This window comes from Phalacrocorax aristotelis, chromosome 3, assembly GCF_949628215.1.
Source record: "Phalacrocorax aristotelis chromosome 3, bGulAri2.1, whole genome shotgun sequence".
Taxonomy (NCBI): domain Eukaryota; kingdom Metazoa; phylum Chordata; class Aves; order Suliformes; family Phalacrocoracidae; genus Phalacrocorax; species Phalacrocorax aristotelis.
In genome coordinates, this window is record NC_134278.1 from 93888638 (window position 1) to 93913825 (window position 25188).

At 39.4% G+C, this 25188-nt stretch overlaps 1 protein-coding gene across 1 annotated transcript in view; it reads left to right on the forward strand.

The window, feature by feature from the left end:
- The window catches only part of LOC142055080 (small ribosomal subunit protein uS5m-like), a 305459-nt gene that overhangs the window by 33408 nt on the left and 246863 nt on the right, over positions 1-25188 (forward strand). Inside the window, exons 3-5 of the mRNA XM_075088532.1 lie at positions 5817-5942; positions 6244-6477; positions 11463-11497. Of these exons, the coding sequence (XP_074944633.1) occupies positions 5817-5942; positions 6244-6477; positions 11463-11497 (395 nt within the window). The remainder of the gene's footprint in view (positions 1-5816; positions 5943-6243; positions 6478-11462; positions 11498-25188) is intronic.

Sequence of the window (25188 nt, forward strand, 5' to 3'; positions counted from 1 at the left end):
TACAGTAGTGTCTTAGAGGCGTAATTTTAAAATTGTAGAACATGAGAAAAACCTTGCATGATCAGACCAAATGTCCACCTAACTGAGCATCTTGTCTCCAACACCAGCTGATGCTATGGGAAGAAAGTAAGAATTGGATGAGCATGTAGGGATGCTTCCTTAGAAAAACCTCACAACCTTCAGTGATTTGTGACGTGGAATTTTTTGAACGTATAGCTCTAGGTGGCTTTTTCTTCTATGAATTTGTTTGGCTACTTTTGAGGCCCCATGTAAATGATCTGACAAGAGTGTGTTCTCTTTTCTGTAGATGGGTAAGCATGTGTTCCTCAGAGAAGGTAAGATAAGGTCAAGGAAATGCCCTCTGCACTTAAGCATAGTGAGGTTTGTGAGGCTTGGTTCCTAGAGGAGTTGATTTTTAAGCCTTTGACCTGCCTCCAGGAAAAAATGTCTCCTTGTGGTTATTAAGCAGTTGAGTTTAGACTGTGTAATTTATCAAGCAATTTGTAATAGAATACGTAAGCAGCACATTCCCTTTGCAGATGCTCTTTCATGTTTCATGGGTTTTTTTGGAGATGGTGGCAAAACTGTTGGTGTCTGGAGAAGGAAAGACGTTGAAATATCATACCTTTTATAGAATTCACCTGCTAATCATAGAATCATAGATTCGTTAAAGTTGGAAAAGACCCTTAAGATCATCAAGTCGAACTGCTAACCTATCCTCAAGAACCACGTCTGCCCTTCTTTTAAATACCTCCAGGGATGGAGACCCAACCACCTCCCTGGGCAGCCTGTTCCAATGTTTGACAACCCTTTCGGTGAAGAAGTTTTTCCTAATATCCAACCTAAACTTCCCCTGGCACAGCTTCAGGCCATTTCCTCTCATCCTATCGCTTGTTACTAGGGAGAAGAGACCGACCCCCACTTTGCTACAACCTCCTTTCAGGTAGTTGTAGAGAGCAATAAGGTCTCCCCTCAGCGTCCTCTTCTCCAGACTAAAACACCCTATCTCCCTCAGCTGCTCCTCATAAGACTTGTTCTCTAGACCCTTCACCAACTTTGTTGCCCTTCTTTGGACATGCTCCAGCACCTCAATGTCCTTCTTGTACTGAGGGGCCCAAAACTGAACACAGTATTCAAGGTGCGGCCTCACCAGTGCCGAGTACAGGGGCACAATCACCTCCCTGCTCCTGCTGGCCACACTATTCCTGATACAAGCCAGAATGCCATTGGCCTTCTTGGCCACTTGAGCACACTGCCGGCTCATGTTCAGCCATCTGTCAACCAATACCCCCAGGTCCTTTTCCTCCAGGCAGCTCTCCAGCCACTCCTCCCCAAGCCTGTAGCGTTGCATGGGGTTGTTGTGACCCAAGTGCAGGACCTGGCACGTAGCCTTGTTGAATCTCATACCGTTGGCTCTGGCCCAACGATCCAGCCTGTCCAGGTCCCTCTGTAGGGCCTTCCTACCCTCCAGCAGATTGACACTTCCACCCAGCTTGGTGTCATCTGCAAACTTACTGAGGGTGCACTCAATCCCCTCATCCAGATCATCAAGGAAGATATTGAACAGGAGCGGCTCCAACACTGAGCCCTGGGGAACACCACTCATGACCAGCCGCCAACTGGATTTGACTCCATTCACCACCACTCTCTGGGCTCGGCCATCCAGCCAGTTTTTAACACAGCGCAGAGTGCACTTGTCCAAGCCGTGAGCAGCCAGCTTCTCCGGGAGAATGCTGTGGGAGACAGTGTCAAAGGCCTTACTAAAGTCCAAGCAGACAACGTCCACAACCTTCCCCTTATCCACTAAGTGGGTCACCTTATCACAGAAGGAGACCAGGTTAGTGAGGCATGACCTCCCTTTCATAAACCCACGCTGTCTGAGCCCGATCCCCTGGGTGTCCCGCATGTGCTGCGTAATGGCATTCAAGATGATCTGCTCCATGACCCTTTCCAGCACCGAGGCCAGATCCTCCTTCCGACCCTTCTTGTAGAGGGGTGTCACATTTGCTAGTTTCTAGTCACCTGGGACCTCCCTGGTTGACCAGGACTGCTGATAAATGATGGAGAGTGGCTTGGCGAGCTCCTCTGCCAGCTCCCTCAGTATCCTCGGGTGGATCCCATCCGGCCCCATGGACTTGTGAACATCGAGGTGAAGGAGCAGGTCGGTGACTGCCACCTCTTCAACAGCTGGGACTTCATTCTGCATACTAGCTCCATTTCCCAGCACAGGGGCCCGAAAAGCCCAAGGACGACCAGTCTGACTATTAAAGGCTGAGGCAAAGAAAGCATTAAGTACCTCAGCCTTCTCCTCATCTTTCGTGGCAAGGTTACCTTCCGCATCCAACAAAGGAGGGAGATTCTCCCTGGCCCTCCTTTTGTCACTGATGTATTTATAAAAACATTTTTTGTTATCTTTAACGGTGGCGGCCAGTTTAAGTTCCAGCTGGGCCTTTGCCTTCCTAATCTTTTCCCTGCATAACCTCACAACATCCTTGTAGTCCTCCTGAGTCACCCGGCCCCTTCTTCCAAAGGCGGTAAGCTCTCCTTTTTCTCTTGAGTTCCAGCCAAAGCTCACTCTTCAGCCAAGCCGGTCTTCTCCCCCGCCTGCTCGACTTACGGCACATGGGATCGGCCTGCTCCTGCGCCTTTGAGACTGCCTTCTTTAATAACATCCAGCCTTCCTGGACTCCTTTGCCCTGTGGGTCTGCCTCCCAAGGGACTCTGTTAACCAGATGCCTTAACAATCTAAAGTCTGCCCTTCTGAAGTTCAGGGTAGCGGTCTTGCTGACCCTCTTCCTTACTTCTCCAAGAATTGAGAACTCAAATGACAGTATGTGTTCTAAGCTAAAACCTGGAAGAGAATGTTAGTGTTTGAAAAGACCTTAATAAGTTCTTTAATATAATACAGATGCATAGATGTAATGGCATTAGTGGGCAACAGTACATTGAAAGAAGCGTATTTATTATAACATGTTCATTAGTATTTTTATTACATCATTAATATTAATGTCTTTGGATGTCTGCTGCTGTGCTGCCACAAGGCTATTTGTCATCAGGAAACTTAAGGAAGAGTTGCTTATAAGTGAAAGAAGTGAGCCTGCTCAACTGTTTTACTCCCTTCGGTTTTCCAACTTACTGATATTTGTCTTTCTTTGTAGTTTATATTCTAAGCAAGCTGGGAACTCATTTTAAGGAAGCAAAGAAATCTTTTAATCTCAGTTTATCAGGATCTAGGATACTGCTTTCTGATATGGATTACAGCCAGTCTGGTAATACTTGTGAGTTACGGAGATGTGGCCTAATATGCATCTTCCTCTGAAGTAAGCACTAGGGTTCCTGAAATTCAAGGATTGTATAAAAAGACAAAAAATCAAATCCTTTGCAGAACAGTACAAACAACTTTTATGTAGATGAAGCAACACAGAGTAGTGTCATACAAACTTACTATTAGTGGTTGTTAGCAATCAGCTTTCATAAAGCATGCTTTCAGCAAAATTCAGTAGGCCACAAAAAGAAAAATGTAAATACCTTTATTGTAATTCGATGTTTCCAGGCTAGCAGGAATATAATTTTTAAAAAAAGAGATTGCTGGTTACACAGTGTTTTCTGAATAAGCTAAGAAGCTTAACATGATTGATCATCAGCCTTCCAACTCATGCAGCAGTCTTATAGTCCACCTTAGAATGTGAAAAGCTGCATCATGCATTACCTGCTTACCACCAGTCTTTTTCTACATTGAACCTTAATGCAGTGTTACCTTAGGGTAATATTCACTACTGTAGACAGTCTAGTACCTGTCACAGTTTGGTTTTATTGAAAGTAACATGCTGAGTCAGCAATGAAATTTTTCTATTTGTTGAGTTCTGTGCAGCTTACGATTGTTTTTTATGATTTTATTTTTTGCATTTAGCACACATACATGCATCAGTTTGTTGTAATCAGCTGGAATTTTTTTTAGTGGCTGACAGTTCAGGCACTGGTTTTGAGCTATTTGATACAGTTACTGTTGTGGGATTTTTTTTTTTTAACCATAAACCTCTGGACATTGGGATTTACTTGAATGTCTAGAAAAGGGAGTGTAATTTCAGATAGAAGTTTCTTTTTTACAAATACTAAAGCCTACCCAGGAGCCAATACAATTCTTACCTCACAGCATATAAGAAGTGTGATAAATGTTGCTGTTATGTGCAATCCATGGGGATTTCTGTTTGTCTGTAATACACAATTTCCACTTGTCTGTAATACAGGCGAAATCTGCATTACATACTTCGGCTTATTGTACTATTTCCACAATATATTATGTGGGTATGTAGTGACTTTCTAGGCCATTCTACTCTTGTCAATCTTGAGGGAATACTATTTTGTAGCTTCCTGGACATGTTGTGTTGTGTGTCCTTCCTTGTATGTTTGCTTTCTGATGTACTGAGCTTTGATCACTTGATTTAGGATTATACTTCTCAAAAAAGAATCACAGGTATGCACCCCACTTTGAAAAGGATTTTTGACAGAAAAGGTGGGCGTCGTACCTTTGGAAGAGCCACCTTGACGGTGTATACAAACATACTCAATACAAAAATTAACCTGGGCACTTAGTGGTACCTCTTGAAATCCTGGATAGTGCCTGTCCCTCGCTGTGTTGTCAACATAGTAGTTCCATGCATTAATCTTAACAAGGATGAATTGCTGTTCGGAAGCTGTAGCCATTTGAGCATAGTTATTTTAATTTCCCTGGTTAAAAGTGTTTACTGACTTTCAATAAACAAAATCAGTTTCTAATCAGAGAAGACAAGAGATTGAAACTGCCATAGTAACACTGCCCCTGGGTGAAACACATAATAATATTAATCTGCAAATATAACAATGGTGATGCTTGTGTATTCCATGGTGATAGCCTTCTTGTCTGGACTAACAGGATGAAACGTTGTCTGTGATGTCTTCTTCACATCACCAGTTTCATTTTGGTGTAGGTTTTGTGGTTGTTTTGGTGAGGATATCATATATTTCCATCAGTTGGGCAAACAGTACTTTGAAGATAACTACCAAATATGTGCTTTCTAAGTCATGCTCTCATACGATGGGTGAAACGTCTTATCATAGTGGATGTCATGTACGTGGCTACTGAGTGAGGAGGCCTGACCAAAGCCCGAGCTCTGCGATGAGGCTGTTCAAAGTGTCTTACGTTCATCATAGAATCATTAAGGTTGGAAAAGACCTCTAGGATCACCAAGCCCAACCCTCAACCCAACACTACTATGTCTTCCTTCCTCCTTACATTCCTTTGCATTTGTACAGGCAAAAAGGGAAACCTCCTGTTTTGTCAGAACCTGAGAACAAGAGCAGATTTTTGTTGGTTAACTTTGTGTATTTTTTGGCTTTTAAAGTGGGCTAACTTTGAATATTTTTAGGAGTGATTCGAGTTTACTGTCATTGATAATTGCCCTTGGATAAGTGCTTGCAGGTATTGCTGCTCTGAGTTACTAACACATTATTTTCTTTGAATGACCTGGGATTTAATACCTCACTGGTTACTGGTTAGGAATGTTTGCCTTTAAATTGATTTTGAAAATCCTTTTAAAAACCATGCACCTTCCTGTGTACCTATCTGATTGCAGTCATCAGGAGTAGAGGCGCATCTCTGCACCAGATACACATACACGTCGTAGGAAATCACTTTCTTAGCAAGGCAGTAATCCTACAGTTTAAATCCCAGCAAAGATCAAGCACGGGTTAACATTTCAAGGTTTTGGGTTTTTTCAGCTTCAGTTTCCAATATAAGCTGTACTTGTACATTATTTATGAATGCTTTTTTATTTCAGTGACAGCTGATGAGCTATGGAAAGGAGCTTTGGCAGAAACTGGTGTGGGCGTGAAGAAAGGAAGAGGAAAGAGAAGGAAGAAGAAGCTAAGGAAGAATCTCAATAAAGGCCAGGAGATCGGTGAAGGTAGATTGACAAATAAGGGGCTGGAGACATGTCTTGACCTTTTCATGTATAGTGTTTCTTGATTTAATAAATTGACAAATTGCTGTTAATTTCTGTGGTGTCAGAACTGCTTGATTTGTCTTTTAAAAAAATACTGATGTTGATTAATGTTGTTCTTCGTTTTTAAATATAAATTCTGTGTCATAAAACACACTTGAAATATGTGAGAACCTTTCCTTTTATTGCATTTTTCCAGTGTGCAGAGTTTCAGTCCTAATTTGGCATAAAATATAATAATTTTTTTTTTTCTGTTATTCTTAAGGACGCTCCGGTTTCCTCTGGCCTGGTCTTAACGTTCCTGTGATACAAAGTGGTAGAGTCCAGGCAGTTACTCAGCGAAAAAAAGAAGAACGAGAGAGAATTCAGTCTCAAATTGTTCAGCAGAGAGATACATGGGAGAAGAAAAGAAAAATAAAAGTGAAGAGAGAGGGAGGATGGAGTGGGAGTTGCTGGGGAGGTGTCATTCTGGATCCTCCTGACCCAGGTCCTAATGGAGGTAAGAAAACTGAATATCTGTCTTAGTCTTATTTAGGCTTTCTGGTAAGGGACTCAGAGAAAGTGAGATCCAAACTTTTCCTGTGATTGAAAATCAATTTTATACTTCTGTCTTATATAGCCATACATGAAGCAAGGCAGCTAAATCAAATAACAAGTTGTTTTAATACCAGTTAAATCACTGCTTAGTTTAATATAGGTATTACAGACTCTATGAAATTATGCTATATTACAGAGTACTGTATTATGTTGTAGACTGTTATAGGAGTCTTGAAGTATGGAAATATTTTTCTGTTTTCAACAATTGTCTTGAATATGAAATGTAGCCATGTTTTTCATAGTTTCTGATTTATCCCGCAGGATCTTTTAAGGCTTTTTTTTTTTTTTTTCTAGTTCCTATAATGAAATACAGTTAAAGATTATGTAGTTTGAATGTAACTAATGTTTGTTTATTTATTTGCTGCCTAGTTTTTAATATCGTAGTGAAACTAGAGGCCCTATATGTGGAGTGGAGAGGTGACCTTCACTTTTTTTGCAGTGTTGTCATTCAGACCACTAGAAATTCAATAGTATTGTTTAACATTTAGAAGACTAATCCTTTCCAAGTATTTGAATATGAAAATGAGTTGTTACTCATATTCAGCTGAGTTTTTCTTGTGAAGCACTTAATGATGCTTGTATATTTATTGTTGTCTTTCCATAGGCTTCTATAGTAAGATGAGCTAGGAAAGGTGTTTTCTAGCACTGTTGTTTCAGGCTTGTTGCATACTCCAGTCATTCTAACAGTTCAGCTTGTTCATGTTTTCAGAACTCTCTTTGCCCCAGTGCAAGCTTGGATCTTGGAACATACATCGCAACAAGTCAACATAAATGGGAAATTACGTGTATGGAATCACAATTATATTGTTGCCTGATCTTTTTGCAGTCATCTGTGCTCCCCTGTCTGCCTGGTGCTTTGTTGATTAATTTCTTTCTGTCTGTGAATATTTTCTGGTTACATTCTGTTGGGCATTAATTAAAAATTCAGGCATGCTTTGAACCAAGCCATTGTGTAGAGGGAGCATTGTCTTTCCAGTGTGATCTAATGTCTTTGTCTGTGTAGACTGAAGTTACGCTGGTATTTTTGTACGTTTCTGCTTTGTATATTCATGCCGTTGTTGCTATCTACTACTCTGTTGCCTTTTCAGGTTTTCCATTGCTGTAGCTGGTATAGATGATTTTGTGGCTTCTGTCTCCATAGTATCTGAGATACATTGTTTCCCTCAGATTTACCTTGTGAATTTAAGGAGAGATTGCCTGCCCACCACTTCAAGTATTTTTTGGTTGTCTTCAATTTTAAGACCAATGCATTCTATTTTAATATCAGCATAGTTCTGCAGTATACAAATGAAAGATTTCCTCTATTTACTTCCCTGCATTTCATTTTATTACCTTGAAAGCAGATCTTTTGTGGGAGGTAATGGTGTGAGAATGGACTTGGCAGTCAGCGAATCTTAAAACTGAACAATAGAAGATTTGAGAAATTAATTAATTTTTCCAAATTCCCCATAAGTCAGTGGTGGAATACAGAGAAAGTCAAGAAAATTTCACGGTTCTAGTTCCATACTTTGAACACCAGACTATGTTGGTTTTAAATTCAAATATATTTTTAAGTAGTATATTCCATTAAAAGAGGTGACAGCTGTTGCAAACAACATTTATGCATGTCTGAATTTTACCTTCTGGTGTTTTCCTTGATTTTGCTTTTGGCTGATACTGTTGATGTTGATTACTTGCATTAAAGTTGGCTGTGTGGAGGGCTATAATAGCCAGGTCAAGTTCTGTCAAAAAGAAGAAAGGGTACTGCAGTCAAAATAGGAAAACGAAACTGTTAGCTTGTATTATAAATGTGCTTGAGAAAAAGCAGTTTCCAATTAGTATACACTGATTTCCTTTTAATCTGCTAAAATTGTGGGGATTTTCAGATCCCCATAGTTCTTTCAGCATCTTCTTGTTCAGATAATTAATGATTTTGCAGAGGAACTGGGACATTGGCTGCATGCAAAGCACTGTCAAAGTGGTAGGAGGAATAGACCTGAAATCACCAAATGCAATGAATCCTCTTGTCCTGACGCTGTGGCGTGGCTGGATTCCCTGATGTCTAAGCAAGCACGAGCTCTGATTGAGATACCGCAGTTCAGCCCTTCTTAGTATTCTGATGTTAGATTCTGTAGTAGCAAACGAGGTTGAGCATGTGCTGCAGCTTCCTTTAGCAGCATTCATATTTCCTAATGGAAACAGGTACAAGAAGTTTGTAGAAACCTCCATGTTGATAGCCTTCAACATCTGACAAATTTGTTTGAAATTGACCAGTATGTTTTTTTAAAAAAATAATTGGGGACATACTGTGATTTTTATATGCTCCATTCTTGCAGGGCAATCTTCTTCCACTACACCTTTACTTATTGTGCTAGCTATGAGTAGAGAAAGACCATATTTTTCAGTTGCAAATAGTTATTTTTCTTCCAAGTTTACAGTATTTCTATGCAACCGGAGAGGTTTCAGAGGGGGAACAGAGTGCCTGTTGGCATTCATATCCTCTACTGTGAGCTAGAAGTCTACTTCTTGTAGACTAACAAATCTCTGAATTGTGCCAAGAGGATCATGTTTATGATCATCTTGGAGGTTATGTGTAAACGATAAAGCAATGTTTGGTGAAGGAATGAGTCTCCAGTTCTTCACCATTATACTGTTTTCAGCTCCCCAGCCTTTCTCCAGAATCTCACTGTGACTACACCAAATAAAATAAGTATTAAATGCTTTAATTAACACTGTTTGTCTATGTTACACTGAAATGCTTTTGTTCATGAGATAAATTGGAAAAGCAGGAGGCTGGAAGGATCTCTTATCTATTCTGCTTCTTGTACCAAGACGTTGCGTTTTGCTCCACTGTCCATTGTTTTCAAAGTTAGGGTTTTTTCCCACAACCAAGCTGATAATAGAATACTCTTTGTGGAAAATGTATCTGTATTAAAATGTAGATCAATTATAAGTATACTCTCAATTGCATAAAAGGAAACAAATACATTTGCAATTTATATTCATGTGTTTGTGCGGTCATTAGGTTTTGAAATAGAAACTCAGAGAAAATTGGATTCTTTGGCAGTATCCATGATTTGCAGCAATTTTGCCTGCTTTCGTAAAATGGATTTTGAGAAATCCTAGTGGAACTGCTGATAGTCAAGCCTCAGGGATCTGCTTGCTGACTTTTCATGTGTCAAGGTGAAGGCCTTTGGAAAAGATCTGAGCGGGCTGCTGTTTGCATGGAAATGCTTTCTCATTTGACTTTCTGTCTTTGGAGGCGGTACCTGTAGATGCCCGCATCATGCCCAGAGCTTTCCAGTATTCTTGCTCTTTCCTCCCCCACAATGTTGTAAGACATTAAAAAAAAACCCCAAACATATACTTCTTTGAAGTCCCTTCTAATGACAGCAGAAACTTAACTTTCTGTGCAGTGACACTAAAGAATATGTTCAGCACTTAGAGCTGAATATGTAATGCTTATCTGAAGAGAGCTCTGTGTTCAGTGTTTCATTACCACTGTGATGAAAAGACCTGAACACAGATGTGAAGTAGAAGTGATGTTTATTTTACAATGCAAAACACCTTAACTGTTACTAGACAAAATAAATGATGCTGTAATTGTCTTTGGTTGCAAATGGTTTTTTTCAGGCAGAATCTGAAATTGAAAGGGGAAAAAAAAGTCAGGCAATGTGATTCTTGATTATAAGAAGTGGCTATGTATTGCTTTGTTTTATCCTCCTTCTCCCCTTCCTGGAATTTCACAGAAGTATGTATCAAGAAAAACTTGCAATTTCTTTGAATCCCTTTTGATTGCCTAATACAAGTTTGAGAATATTCTGAACAATATTGAATAATAGTTTGGCCATGATGGAAGTGACCCATTTAGTGATTTACCTTTTTATTTTTTAAACATTTACAGCCTTTGCTCAGTGTAAATGAAATTTGGGGTTCATTTACAGTTCTAGAGCAGTATTTAGGGAAGAAGGCGGTTACGCTGCCAGCCAGTGAAAAGTGAAAACATTGTTTTCATAACACACCGTGGATAGTTGTTTTTCTTAGCATTTCTGCTATGTTGGAAATTATTAGGAAGAATATTGGATATAATTTAACAAAAATGCTTCAATGTAAGTGGTAAGTTGCAGTGATTTCCAAAAGAAGGCTTCAGATTTAATTTGGAGAGGCTATATGGTTTAGCTTGTGATCAAAATAATCAACAGATTCTGAGGATGTCTCAGTTTTTCTATCAGCTTTGCTTTCTGTGTGATGTTCAAACCAACCAGTTAAATTTATATGTCTTGCTTAACCATTAAAAACTGATTGTTTTTCCTCCTTTTTGCTACGCTAGTTATTTAGATTGGACAGTCATTGGAGACAGTTTCCATCTTACTTTGCTGCATGCATGGTACTTAACAAGATGAGATACTGATTGCAGTTGGAGGCTGGGATCCCTAGTAGAGCACAATTAATGTATTTAACAGTTGTCATCTCTTAATTATAACAGGAACTGTGTTGTAATTATAATGAGAGTAGTATTACACTTTCTGGGAAGTTATTTTAGCTAGATTTTCTTTAAGTTAGTTTTCTTCACATACATGGGTTTTACTAAAGAAATGAAAAAACCCTGTGCTTTATAAATGAGAGCTACATGCTGTTTCTTCACTGACCTTATTCTAAAAGAGATCGAATGAATAGAGTCAAGTATAAAAACATATTTGAGGTCTCTTAAAAAGGAAGTAACTAGTAAACCTCACTTAAGATATGTTTGTTCAAATTATTCTTACCTTTTCTACTTACTGCTGAGATTAATTTATAAATTACAGTTACCTAAAAGTTGTGTCCTTTTTAAATTATACCACCTGCAGGGAGCTGTGCTGATAGGTACATAAAACAAGGAAATGTAATACCCCATTTTTCTCCCAACAGAAACTTTTGAAGATTTTGAAACAAGAGTCATTGAGGTAAGCATTACAAATCTTTTCAAAGACTTTAAATAATTACCAGAATTTTTTATTGAGCTTGCAATTATTTAACCAGTCTTTGCTAAGTCAATCTTATAGCAGTAGGAATTAGTCTGGTATTCTGTTTCAACTGCATGACATAATCTGTCATTCTTTCCATTGTGGCCTTATCCTCTCTATTGAGTAAATAATACCTAATCCAAAGGCAGCTTTGACAACTCTGAAATGGCGAATGCCTGCAAATAAAGCTTTAATAGTTTATGTACAACCATAATAAGAAACGTAGTAAAGTGCTAGCATTATTTCTCAGGCAAAACTACAAGTAGGAAGTTGTATAATTCTGCTTGTAAAATAAATAATTAATTGAAGCTGGGGAGGGGCAGCTCAGGGCAGAGAATGAGTGGGATGAAGATCTCATTTTGTGTGCTGCTCAAGTAGTAGAATATTCACTTGTCCTAGATGTCTTAACCTATGATATTTGTATCTTCTGGAAAAATACTCTGTCAGAATTTCCCATTCATAGTTTTATATACACACTTTGTGCTTATCGACATGGTAAGGATGATGGTTATGACAAGACTAATGCAAGTCTTGTTTCCACCCTCATTTCTAAACAGGTTGTATTGCATCATCTCACTTGAAAAATATCTATCAATCAAAAGTAGTAACTGACAAAAGATGTCTGTTTCTGGTATTTTCCTTGTCTATGGGTTTTAGTAAATAAGATCTAATATATGCTGTAAATCCTGCTATCTTTATTTGCACGTAATAAGGTTGACTCCCACGTGCTTTTTTCCCAAACTTACTCCTGATTGGACTTCATTGAATTATTCTCTGTACTCTTGAACTCTGACCCTGGCTGACTAGGGCTTTTTTTGTGGAAGTGTGGAATGTTTTACATAACAGCATATCTGACCTAGGTATTTAATAAAATCATTGAATCACCTTAGAATAATTTTGTTGTGGTAAGTTGAGAAGCTACAGAGACTTAAAAATAATTAATCTCTTACATTTCATGACATTGTCACCTTTTTTTAAACATACAGTAGCTTTCCAATGTGTAAATGGTTGTATGCAGTGCCTTGATTGGTGGGAAGTGATATTAGCTGACTACTAAATTGTTGTCGCTCAAGATATTTGCTGCCTGACAGCAAAACTTCAAGCTAAAGGGTAAGGTCCTTAGCACTACCAGTACTGTAGTGACCCAAATTCTTAATGATTTCAACAGAAACACAACTCAGAATGTGGTCAGAGAAGATACTTATTGCAAATACGATAAATATTATTGTATTTTTTTACTTGTGAAATGCAAAGCATTAGTAATGCAGATATGTGGACCCATGTTAATTCTCTATGGAAAAGCCATTATTGAAGAAGGCAATTTGCAATTCATTCCACAGCAGACCGTTAACAGTTAGTGCTACATACACCCACACTATCGCAAGATATTTTATGCTTCCCATTTATCTTATTAGTTTTTCTTTCATTTCAAATACATTAGTTGCTATGGAAACCATAGAACTAGTATAAACTTTGTTGGGGGGAATAATGACTTCAGGAATAAATTGATTTCTTGTAACTCATTTGGTCCCAGTTCAGAATCAGGTGATGCATAGCATCTAGAAAGGGAGCAGCTCTGGAAGTGAGAGCAGTTGTTGGCTTTCTATCCTTGCATGTTCCCTTCTCTTCTACTTGCGTTCTAATTTTAGAGTTGCAAACTACTTGGCCACTGCTACCACAAGTCTCACTATCTGTGTCCAGAAGTTTGGTTTTCAGATAACTGAAGTATCAAAATTACTAGGTATTATATAAATAAATGTGCTAAAAGGACTTAATAGTTCCTAAAATGATTGATCCATTAGAAACATGTACAGTGTGGAAAATAGACTACTTCCAGCTGGGGGCATCAGAAAGCCCTCAGATAAGATACGATTTGGCCAAGTCTTTCTTGTTCCTAAGTTTTGATCTTACTGGTGAAGGAGAAGGGGCTGAGAGAAATTCAGTGTTTCCTGCAGCACTTTTTGGTGGGGTGAGATCTTAGAGCCATGTTCAGCTCCTTGTGCCCAGAAGCCCACCTCACTAGCCTGGGGAGCCCCACAGAGCAGGAAACTGTGCCTCTGTCTCTTCAGGTCAGCTGCAGGGTGGAGGAAGGCATCCTTGCGGAGCATTCTGCAGAGGCAGTTGTGAGACAGCACTGCCATTCTGGAAACAGCTGCTGTAAGGTGACTTCCTTTGCATAACTGGGCACCAGAGTGGAAGAATCTGAGCCTCCAGTAGTGGCCACTGAACTATCACAGACCAAATGAATTCCTCAGGACTTTTTGTCAAAATTTGGATTGTGCTTTGATTAAACCTTGTTATACAAATATATGGTGCATAAATCAACCCTGTAGCTTTGTGTGTAAAGTAATGAGAATCATAGGATATCTTGAGTTGGAAGGGACCCATAAGGATCATTGAGTCTAACCCCCTGCTCCTCGCAGGACTACCTAAAACTATGACTAAGAGCATTGCCCACACACTTCTTGAACTCTCACAGGCTTGCGGCTGTGACCACTTCTGTAGGGAACCTGTTCCAGTGACTGACCACCCTCTGAGTGAAGAACCTTTTCCTAATGTCCAATCTGAACTTCCCCTGACACATCTTCATTCCACTTCCTCGTGTCCTATCGCTGGTCACCAGAGAGAGAAGATCAGCACCTCCCTATCTGCTGCCCTCCTTGAAAGTTGTAGGCTCCAATGAGGACACCCCTCAGCCTTCTCTTATCCAAGCTGAACAAACCAAGTGACCTCAGCTGCTCTTCATAAGTCTTGCCCTCGAGACCTTTCACCATCTTGGCCATCCTCCTCTGGGCACTCTTTAATAGTTTGATGTCTTGCTTATAACTGAGGTGCCCAAAACTGCACACAGTACTCCACCAGTGCAGAGCGGGGCAATCACCTCCCTTGACTAGCTATGCTGTGTTTCATGCAGCCCAGGACACATTTGGCCCTTTGGCTGCCAGGGGACACTGTTGACTCACTTTCAGCTTGCCGTCAACCCAAATCCCAAGATCTCTTTCTGTGGGGCTGGTATCCAGCGTCTTATTCCTCAATTTATATGTATAACCAGGATTACCATGTCGCTTGCTTTTGTTACATTTCACATGATTGATGATTGCCCAGCTCTCTAGTCTATCCCATTCTCTCGTAAGGCCTCTCTATCCTTAAGGGAGTCCGGGGTTCGTCCTAATTGAGTGTCATTGGCAAACTTACTTAATGTACATTTGACTCCTGCATCCAGATCACTTATAAAAATACTAAAGAGCGCTGGCCCTAAAATTGAGCCCTGGGGAACCCCACTGGTGAGTGGCCACCAGCCTGAGGTAAACCCAGTCACTATAACTCTTTGAGCCCGACCTGTCATCCAGTTGTTCACCCAATATAGTATGGACATGTCTAGCTGTATGCTGGATATTTTGTCCAGCAGGATACTGTGAGAGACAATATCAAAAGCGTCGCTAAAATCTGAAAACCCCACATCTGCTGGCTTCCCTTGGTCAACTAGACAGGTGACCTTGTCATAAAAGGAAATCAAGTTAGTTAAATAGGACTTTCATGTCATGAACCTGTGTTGGCTATGACCAATTGTGTAAATTTGTCACTTAAGAACACTCTCATGTTATTTACTTACCTACAGATTAAATTGCTTATTAGATTTATGTTCCTTTCAGGATTGTCATCAGAACTTTCATTTGCAATTAATATTTAACTGATTTATTATTGAAAAACTATACTAGTCTAACTGCTGCTTTTAAAAAGAGACTTCTTTCATTTCTATTCACAATCTGAGAGCCAAGGTATTAACCTGAGTCAGTACACGTTCTCTGATAGATGCGCATCAGGTCTTTTTGCTTAATATCAATGTTGACACCCTTTTATCACTACAAAATAAAGTGACTCTCCATTGAGTTGTTATGCAATTTTAAATGGGTAGAGGTGATGGTTCATCACTTTAGTCTTGTCATTACTAGAGCTTCTCTTACCAAAGAGCTCTGTGAAACATTGCCTGTGTTTTTAGCCAATAATCTGTTGTATTTCAATCCAGACAAGGTATTTGTTCCAAAGTATCTGTGTTTGAATTTCTTTTTAGTTTCACTCACAGCATGTTATCTTGTGTTCCACTACCAAAGCTCACCAGTGATGCCCTTTTTGGAAGGGATCACGCTCTCTCTGTCCACTACTATGCACTGCCATATACTGTTGGAACAACTGTTTTTTCTTCATGCAAATCCTTTTTAAATCCTTGATCTGACAAAACTGGCAAGGAGTAACACGTTCTTAATTAGTAGGATGCATTTGAAAACGGTTATTCTGTCTCAGGATTTTGCATTGTGGTCATAGTAAAATCTCATATTCAGATTTTAATCTCTTTGGGACTGCAACTGTCTTCTGCACTGCATATTTCTAAACAAGCTATAAATGCCAAACATTGATTTTCTTGCCAGACCTTATGTCTGATTGCATTTTTCTTGGAATGTGGCCAAACATCTCCCTTTTGAGACAGGAAAAAGTGAACCAGTCCCTTGACAATAAAATCAGAGCTGCTGCCTAAAGCACTGTGAAATCAAGTGTTTAGTTGGTTTGGAGAGAAAGGAAAAGGTTGCCCTTTAAATGGGGTTGTAGTCAAAGAGGGAAGGAGATGGCCATGTCCCAGTCCAGAACAGGATCAAATGTATAGAGCGTAAAGTCCCTTTATCTACCAGTTTTGCAGGGTTCATTGCAACACAAGGCTGCATAGGTTTAAGAATAGGATGCAATGTGTGAGAGACCTTAAAGCTACATGAGTATCTAGTTTCCGTCACTGTTTCTTCTGAGAAAAAAGCAGATGCTTCAAGTTAGGGAAATAAATAAAGTACTTTAATAAGGCACCATGTAAGAGTATTGTTATTTAGAGGCTTAGGATAAAGGGTGGAACCAGAAGCACTGAATATCAGCTGTGAACCACATCTCTCATGGAGGCAAAGTTTTCTGTCCTTTTGTTTTTAGCTCTCAAGTCCCTGTCACCGTTTGTGTCACTTGTCTTTGGAATGATGGTCAACTGCCTTTTCTTGAAATTGATTTGCCATTCCTTGGTCAGGTACTTTCCATGAAGAAATGTTTTATGCAGAAATTACTTTCACCAACATTTGAGAATTTTTGTGTTACAGGAGCCTATCCATTGTCTTAATTGAAAATATGTGGCCAGAGTAGGTAGAATTACCTAGTTGCCAGAATTAAAATGAAATACCTGTTAAATGGTCTTGAGTAACTAATAAATAGTCTGTACTGAGTGCAAGAGTAAGAACAAAGTTAATATAACTGCAAGCAGTATTCAGGTCTTTTAAACTGTGTGCAAGTGTAGCCTGTTGGAAGGTGAGTTACTTTAAGTATTTGATTGGGAGAGAGGGAATATGAGAAACATTTCTTTAAAGAGAAACTCTGAAAGTTAAAAGAATAATCGGGCAAGTCAGAAGTTGAGTTGACTGACAGCTCTACTCCAAAAGAGCCTCTCAAGGTTCTTTCCTGTCCTGATAAATGAGCTTATGGGTTTCTTTATCCTTGATTATCTTCCTGCGTTGTGCTGTGATGACCGTCAGTTGGGAATCCACCCAGCAGCTTGAATGATTTCTAGATTAATCCTGTGTATTAAAATCCTTGCTTGTTGCAGTGGTTTTGAGTATCTTCCGAGACATGGGAAACAATGATGTCAGACTGGGTAATTAAAAGTCATGAGTTGGTTTATAGATTTTTAAAAATCCTCCGAAGGGGAAAGGAATAAGCTAGTTTATGTGTCTGCTGTAGTAAGGATAAGAAGCAACGAATTAACGTAATGAGTGAGGGAAATTTAGAAATTTAGAGAAGAATGAGTTGCAAATGGAAAAGTTGAATACTAGAATGGATTGTCTGGGAGTATATGGGATGTCTGTCACTGGAGATTTTTAAAAGCAAGTTGCATAAATCTGTCAAGAGAGGGTGGGGAGACAAAATCGGTAACCTTCTAAGACATTTTCCTATGATTCTCTAAGACTTTTCAGGTGCATTTCATTTAATCTGTAGGACATCTTTGTGCACGCCAGTTTTTTCTTACTTCATAAGTAATTTAATTATTAAGGTTAGGGCAGATTTACCTTCAAAGATATGCACTTGGCTCCCAGGTTTTCATCTGACCCTACAATGAGGTGAAAGTAGATCTGTACTATTCTTAGTATATGTGATGGGAGGGAACAGGAGTGCTTTCCTCCCTAGCAGCAGCTGGGACTAGCCTGTAATCTAGTCCATATATATATATATATGTATGCGGAGATATATATATATCTGTATGTATGCAGGTATATATACCCGGAGCAGATGAACTGTTCTTTTTCTGTTTTGGATGCGTTTGAGGGCAATGCTGCCCTGTTAGAACTTCCAAAGGACTCTACCAAATGTCCTACCTGAGTTAAAAATATATTTCCTTACTTCTCCTCATTTCTAGAGTCCCCTCTCCCCCAAAATGTAGCGAATCCCTCCATCACTGAGCTCATGTTTCTTTCTTATAGTCTGTTTGCCCTGAAACAGCATTATGCAGGCATTGTCTCAGATGTTTCGGCTGCTCGATGGTATGAAGATGTTGAGCAAAATCACTTTCCAGTATCTGCTGCTCCAGTGGCGATAACATCCTTGCAAATGAAAAATAGTTTCTTTTTCGGTTTTTTTTGCCTAACATCTTTAAACTTTTTTATAGACCTTTCTTTGCCTTGCTGCCTGAGTCATTTTTTTCCTGAATTAAGTTCTCATCTCTTTTTCTTTTTTTTAGTATTCCAGCACTTAGACCTTAGAGTAAGATGAGTATTTGTAGAGTCCCTTCTGTTATCTTGACAAAGCTATATTGTTCTCTGGATATGATAAATATTTATTTTAAAACTAAATTGCTATTTAAGATCAATTTTTACTTTCCAGAGTCCTCAACAGAATGTGTGAGGTGATACTGGTATGCACAAGAACAAATGAAATGAAAGTTAATGAAGGATATCTTTTCCATTAATGCGTGTACTCAGTCTAAATCTTAAGATAACATTTATGAAAGGATCTGACCTTCACTGGCAGTTCATATTTAATGCTCTATATGTTTTGTGTATCTAAACAGACATGAATATAAACCTATACAAATGAGTTTGGTATCAAGAGTTTTTGTTCTCTCAAGTATCTCTAATATATTCTTGTCAGATTTGTCATTGGTGCCTAGAGAGGTAGAAAATAAAATGAGTAGCAAACTTGCACTTAATGTCACAGGTGGTTTATTGCAATAATAAGTACGTTGCATGCTTCCATACCTTATTGCATATGCTAGTGTGCCTATGTCTAGACTTCTCCAAAACAGCTTTTAAAGGATAGTATTATTGGGAAAAAAGCTGGTGATCATCTGATCATGTGTAAGTGCTCACATTTTATGCATTCTTATTTTAACATGCAAAACACGTTATTCCTACGTTTAAAACCACACGTGTCCAGTTTCACTTGAGATGCTAAAATATCAGAAAGCCTTCTCTTTTTTTTTTTTTTTTTTTTAGTTCCTCTTAGATCAGCAGTAGCTCTACACACAGTAGATTGTTGAGGTGGGTTTTGGAAAACCCACACAATTTGTTAAAGTTGTTTAAGTAAATGAGTTGTTGGAGCGGACTGGGCTCTCTGGGCTTTGACTCTGATGTAGCAAAGACCATTTGGACCACTTAGCCTTCAGCTGTGTCTGTGTTGGAAGGCAACTTGTAATAGTTGAGTTGCATGGGCACCGCTCATAAAGGAAGTGATTTTACTTAATGAGCCCTGCAGTTGGCAGAGCTTTCAGTTAATTGAAAGGACACATTGCAGAAAAGTGGCTGTTACTTTGTTTCTGTGACATGTCACAACTGACTGTCAGTTTGGATACCACAGTAGGAATTTACTAAAGTTGGCCGTTTTGTGCTGGCATAATTATTTACAGTCAAATTCATTAGATTAAACAACAAAGTGAGTTGCTGTGCAGTGCTTCCATGTGCTATAGAAATGTGTTTCAATGCTTTATTATATCTGAAAAATAAAAAAGCTTTTAGAAGCAGGCTGGGGCTCTAGTGTTAAATGAGATTGCCACAAATGTGAACTGAGAGAGAGGAGTGTTTTTTTTGCAGAAAAATAGCAGCAGCAGCAAAAAAGCTTCTAAATTCAAAGCAAGCAGTTAGCTCATGGTAATTAAGTCCTATAATTTTCTGATAGCAGGTATGAGTTTTGAAATAAACAGATCTTCTTTAGCATTCTTAATTTAAATAGATGGCATACATCATGCTATTTTTATGTCTTTTCCATAATTTTTATTTTCGCAACAGTACAGGAGATTAAAATAATGTTTGCTGGGAAATTATACTTTGCAGCAGGAAACTGAAAGCCATTTTTAAAGGACTGTCTTATGAACAAAGATACAAAAGCCACTTTCTGGTGTGATTTTGCTACTAAAAAGGCTGTGCTCCCTTGCTGTGAGAGAAATTGCTTATTGAAGAGTTTTCTTATAGTGTAGAAACAGAAAAGCTAACTTGATTTTTCCCTGCTTGTAGAATACAGTACAGACAAGATCAGATTTTCATGTAAAGTAGAGCTAAAGTTGTCACAGAGAAAAAGCTAGCTTGAGTAAGTGTTAAGGGGCAGCAGCAGGGACTGCGTATTGGTTTTGTTTCTGTCTTTCTTATAGACAATTGCGTTACTTGGAGTAGGTGACTTGTGCTACTTGGACTGTTTCTTTCTTTCCCTGCCAACCTGAAGGCAGATTTCCTGTTTTGCTCATATATTATGCATAAGAAGAATTTCTGTGAGTAAAACTAGTGGCAGTATTTACTGTCATTTAACATAATGTAATAATAGTGGTAATGACAATTTACAGTTGTTGATATACGCCATTCTTATTAACTGGAAGGCTTCATTTGGTGTATCATCCATCCTCAGATGGATTTTTCTTTTCTCTCCAAAATCAACATAGTAACATAGTAAAAAGAAGTAGCCTACATGATGTCAAGTGTTATGATAGTATTTTTCTTGTAGTGCAATCAATATTAGAAAGTAAGACCTAGTAATCAGTAAGGTCTGAAAGCACATAACACGAGGCTTTGAATCTCTTTCATGAAGAGCAGCTTGGTAAGGGAGAAAATAAAGTTATAAATTATGCCCTTTGCAAAAGGTAGATCTCTGGGTTTTTTTGTCCAACACAGAAGTTGTCCTCTGCCAGGTGTGAAAATTCTGCCTTTTGATTACTCACTATTATGGTCATGCTTTTTTGTTTCTAATAAAGAGAACTTTACTTGAAGAATTTTGTGCAAGCATGGCCCCTTGTAGCTGGGTCAGTGCAATCTTTCCAGTGGCAGAACAGTTCCCTTTTTCAGCTAGATGGTTAGGATATGGTACTTCCATTTTTAAACAAAAGAAAGATTGAATTCTGTTTGAATGTTAAATTACAGAAAGGTATAGACTTGCTAAAGAAGTGCAGGTCAGGCAATACACTCAGTTTGTACAGAGAAAGGGTGCAAAAGGCAGCAACATGAAGACACTGATACTATCCTTAATGCTGCTTTCTGCAGATACAAATACACTGGTGCTTTGGTTTATATACAGAGCTTCGTATGTCATGAGCTGGGTCCTGGGATGTTGGTACTATCCGTTTTGGTCCCTGAAATACAAAATCATTTTATGTTGCTATTTTAGTTCAGGGTTATAGATCATTCTTTCTGATTTTATAGGTAAAACTGTATTTGGACCTTTTTATTTTGGGTGTTTGCGTGGTTTTTGTTTGTTGGTTTAACTTTCTAAGAGTGTGGGAAGGGAGGCAATAGAAGAGGACAAAAGAGATCTTTTTTTAACACTTGCATAGTAAAAATAACTAACTCGATCTTCCTTAGATAGAATCAGTCCAAGTAAATTGCATTGAGTGGGTAATTCAGTGGATATTCTGAAAAGCATACGCATTTTCCCAGGAATTGAGTTAGCGATGAACCCTGCAGAAGGCCTCTGAGAAGAAATACTTTTGTCTTATAATCAAGGTAGTGTGCAGTAAATGAAGCCCAGTTCTACGCCTTTCTCTCTCCGTTCATATTCGAGTCCTGATGTGGCACGACTTCATGCAAAACCTGTAATTTCTTAAAGCTGGTGGTTTCTGACAAGTGAGTTTGGTCATTTGCTTGTTCTTCCACTGTTTTATTCAGACATTCAGCTGGATTCAAGCATGCTTGTTTTGATTGTCTGAGACCTGTTTGGATGCAGCATTTACCTCAACTGTCGCGTGGCACTTTGGAGAAGCAAGGCTGAAGAGAGCAGTTGGAAAAAAGCAGTTTTCTGATCAGGGTCTGCACAACTTGCATCTGATGCAGGTTGTGCGGCCCATATGCTGCCCATTTGGATTGCTCAAATTTGCAAGGCAACGTACTGTGTAAATTAGACTTTATTTTGTGAGCTTACTAGCAAGGAAAACACACGCACATATCAAACAAGCACTCAAATCCCTTTGTACTGACTAATATGAACACATGAATTCACTGGTTCATAATATATTTAATGAGGTTTCTAACGCAAAAGTCCTGTAATTCGTAACTTGCAACTTGTAACTCGTGTACCTGTGAGCAAAATAGTTGCCAAACCAACAGTAAGAGTGCTCATCCTTCCTCCTCTGCAATGGCATGGGCATCCCCTGTGGCACACTGGGAAACACAAAAGTCTCAGCAGTCTGGCTGCTGTTGGACTTCAAAATATTTTTGGGTAAGCTGACAAATCTATACCATCCAGCTTGGAAATTTGGTCTGTACCATTGCCATGAGTTAGGGGATTCTGAAGAAGCTGACAGACAATCGGTATGCAAGGATGATGGCTGCTGGGGATGGCAAGCTGCAGGTGGCAGTGGCTGCATAATGACCTTTAGCCCCCCCTTGGCCATTGTGTTTGCCATCATGTTGCCCTCACTTCGACCTAGTGGAGCTGCTGCCAGCATACGTCAGGCCTTAGCCTGAGCTGTGTCTTAGCCAAAATCTGAGCAGGAGTAGAGTGAACAGTCACTATTCCTAGCTGGAAAAGATTAGCAGGAGTTTCAAGGTCTATTTTCTTGCAGTTGAATGTCACCTGTACTCATTTAATCATCTGAATCCAGCCCTTGGCAAATATCAGTGGGACAGTAGAGTCAGTTGGTTGTATGGTGACTCTCATTCTGTTCTGGGACTGTTCAGGGACAGTGACACTAGGAAAGAGTGTCACCAAGCCACAGAGAATTGACTTATCTTAGAAACAGTAGCTTTATGCTGGCACGTGGCAGGGGTAAAGTCAGAAAAACAAAGGTTGTTGGGTCAAAATGATATGAAGGTCCTTGTCTTAAGTCCTTCTAAATGTATTGTCACAAAAGTGCATGCAACTGTAGAGAGTTATCTGTAGGGAATATTAACGCAGAAGAGAGTTATAACTGTATCACTCATTTTGTCATTTGTTTTGCATCCACTTAACAAAAATAAATTGTCTAAGTGCAGCAGCGGGTTGTTAACAGAATATAAGGCCATAGTTTCATCTTTCCATGAAGTAGCAAAAAAACAACGAGTACGTGTTTGTTTTAAGACCACGGAATTAATCTTGGCAGACTTGCTGCTTATGACAAAAAGAATATTCCCTAATATGCAGTCTGAAACCTTCATTTCCTGTAATAAGTCATTGGAAATTGTTTTCCTAGCTATTGTTTTTGCAAAGGCTGCAATAAAAAAGGCTTGTGAAAAGGAAATGCTGCATGAAATTTGAAATTACAGTGTCTGAGATCCAGTGTTTGACATCCTTGACTGAATAATTATGTGGTATACAGGATACTCTCTGAGTAATAATTTACTTCAAATGAGATGTTGACTCAGAAGTACTTTTGGACTATTGGAGCTCTGGATTTTGCTTTTAGATCTACAGGGAAGTTTTCTGTTCCCTGGATGATACTGACAGTGTCTTGAGTTTGACAATGAAAATTTGAGTCGGTTTTTAAGATAGTACCTGAAGCAGCTTGTCATGGGAAAGAATGAGGGGTCAGAGCTGTACATTGGAATGTATTTCTGATATTCTTAGGGTTCTCAAGAGTTTTGGCCTGCCTTTAAAGCAAAGTTTAGGGATGCTACCTTCAACTGGTTCTACTGATTAAATAATTCAATCTTTTTATCTCTTTTAACTGTCAGCCTGTGTGGATAAAATAATTGGCATTTGGAACATTCAGAAGCTTTAAACTGAATTATAATTGGTGATGATTATGGATCATCCCCTGAAAAGGAAACAAAGCCGTTTCAGAAGTAGTGTGGCTTTGAGCATGTGTTATCGTGGGTTAATCTAAAGAATTTGTACTCAGATGTGAGCTATAGTATGAAGCCACGTTTAGACACATGCTGTGTCAGTAGGGCATTTGAGCTATATTATTTTTCCTAGTGAGTTATACAACAAGAGTTTCACGCATGTGAAAACTATCAACACTAAAAATAGTTTAGTCAATAGTTTCTCTGCAGATTGCGCTCATTACTAATTTGGATGAGAACTCCACTTGGGGTTTATCCTAGAGCTGTGATGAATCAGCCCACATGAAAAACACTTCGAGTACCTGGTCAAAAACTTTCATCAGTTTTGCTGAGTGAGGGGTTGTCCTGGTTTCGGCTGGGATAGAGTCAATTTTCTTCCTAGTAGCTGGTATAGTGCTGTGGTTTGGATTTAGCATGAGAATAATGTGATAACACTGATGTTTTAGTTGTTGATAAGCAGCATTTATGCTAAGTCAAGGGCTTTTCAGCTTCCCATACTCTGCCAGGGAGGAGGTGCACAAGAAGCTGGGACAGGGCACAGCCAAGACAGCTGATCCAAACTGGCCAAAGGGATATTCCATACCATATGACATCATGTTCAGTATATAAGCTGGGGGGAGTTGGCCAGTGAGCAGTGATCACTGCTCAGGGACAGGCTGGGTGTTGGTCAGCAGGTGGTGAGCAGTTGCATCACTTCTTTTTCCTTGGTTTTGATCCTCTCTCTCTCTCTCTTTTGTTGTTTTTCTTTTCATCACAACTTGTTACTACTATTATTTTATTTTATTTCAATTATTAAACTGTTCTCGTCTCAACCAACAAGTTTTCTTACTTTTGCCCTTCTGATTCTCTCCCCCATCCCACCAAGGTGAGGGGGAAGTGAGCGAGCAGCTATGTGGTGCTCAGTTGCCAACTGGGGTTAAAGCACAACAGGGGTAGGAGTTCAGATTATTTTCTGTATTGCTGTTTCATCACTTGCCATGTCCTTGGGGGACAGATGCACTGTGAACAAGATGGCTGGTTCTAATCTTCCTGCTTCTCAGAGGTTATAGCTACTGAATCAAACTCTTTGAGAGAGAAGTACTTTATTCATTCTACCGATGGCCAAGATGGAGAGAGTACTGACTGTTAAGGTATGTGCTAAAAGGCCTGTCCGCTGACACACAAAGGAGCACAGAGGCATAGCAGGTATAGGAACCCGACTAACACCCTGCCGGCACTCCTCCCAGGACCATCACAGGAGAGCCGTAACCGCATCAGTGGCTCATCTGCACAGACCAGAGGGGCACAGAGGCAGGCGAGGCAACCAAAATTACAGACTCAGAGAAAAAGGCACCCTGTTTGGCTCCTTCTGGGGCTGTATGGGGTATCGTCGGCCCC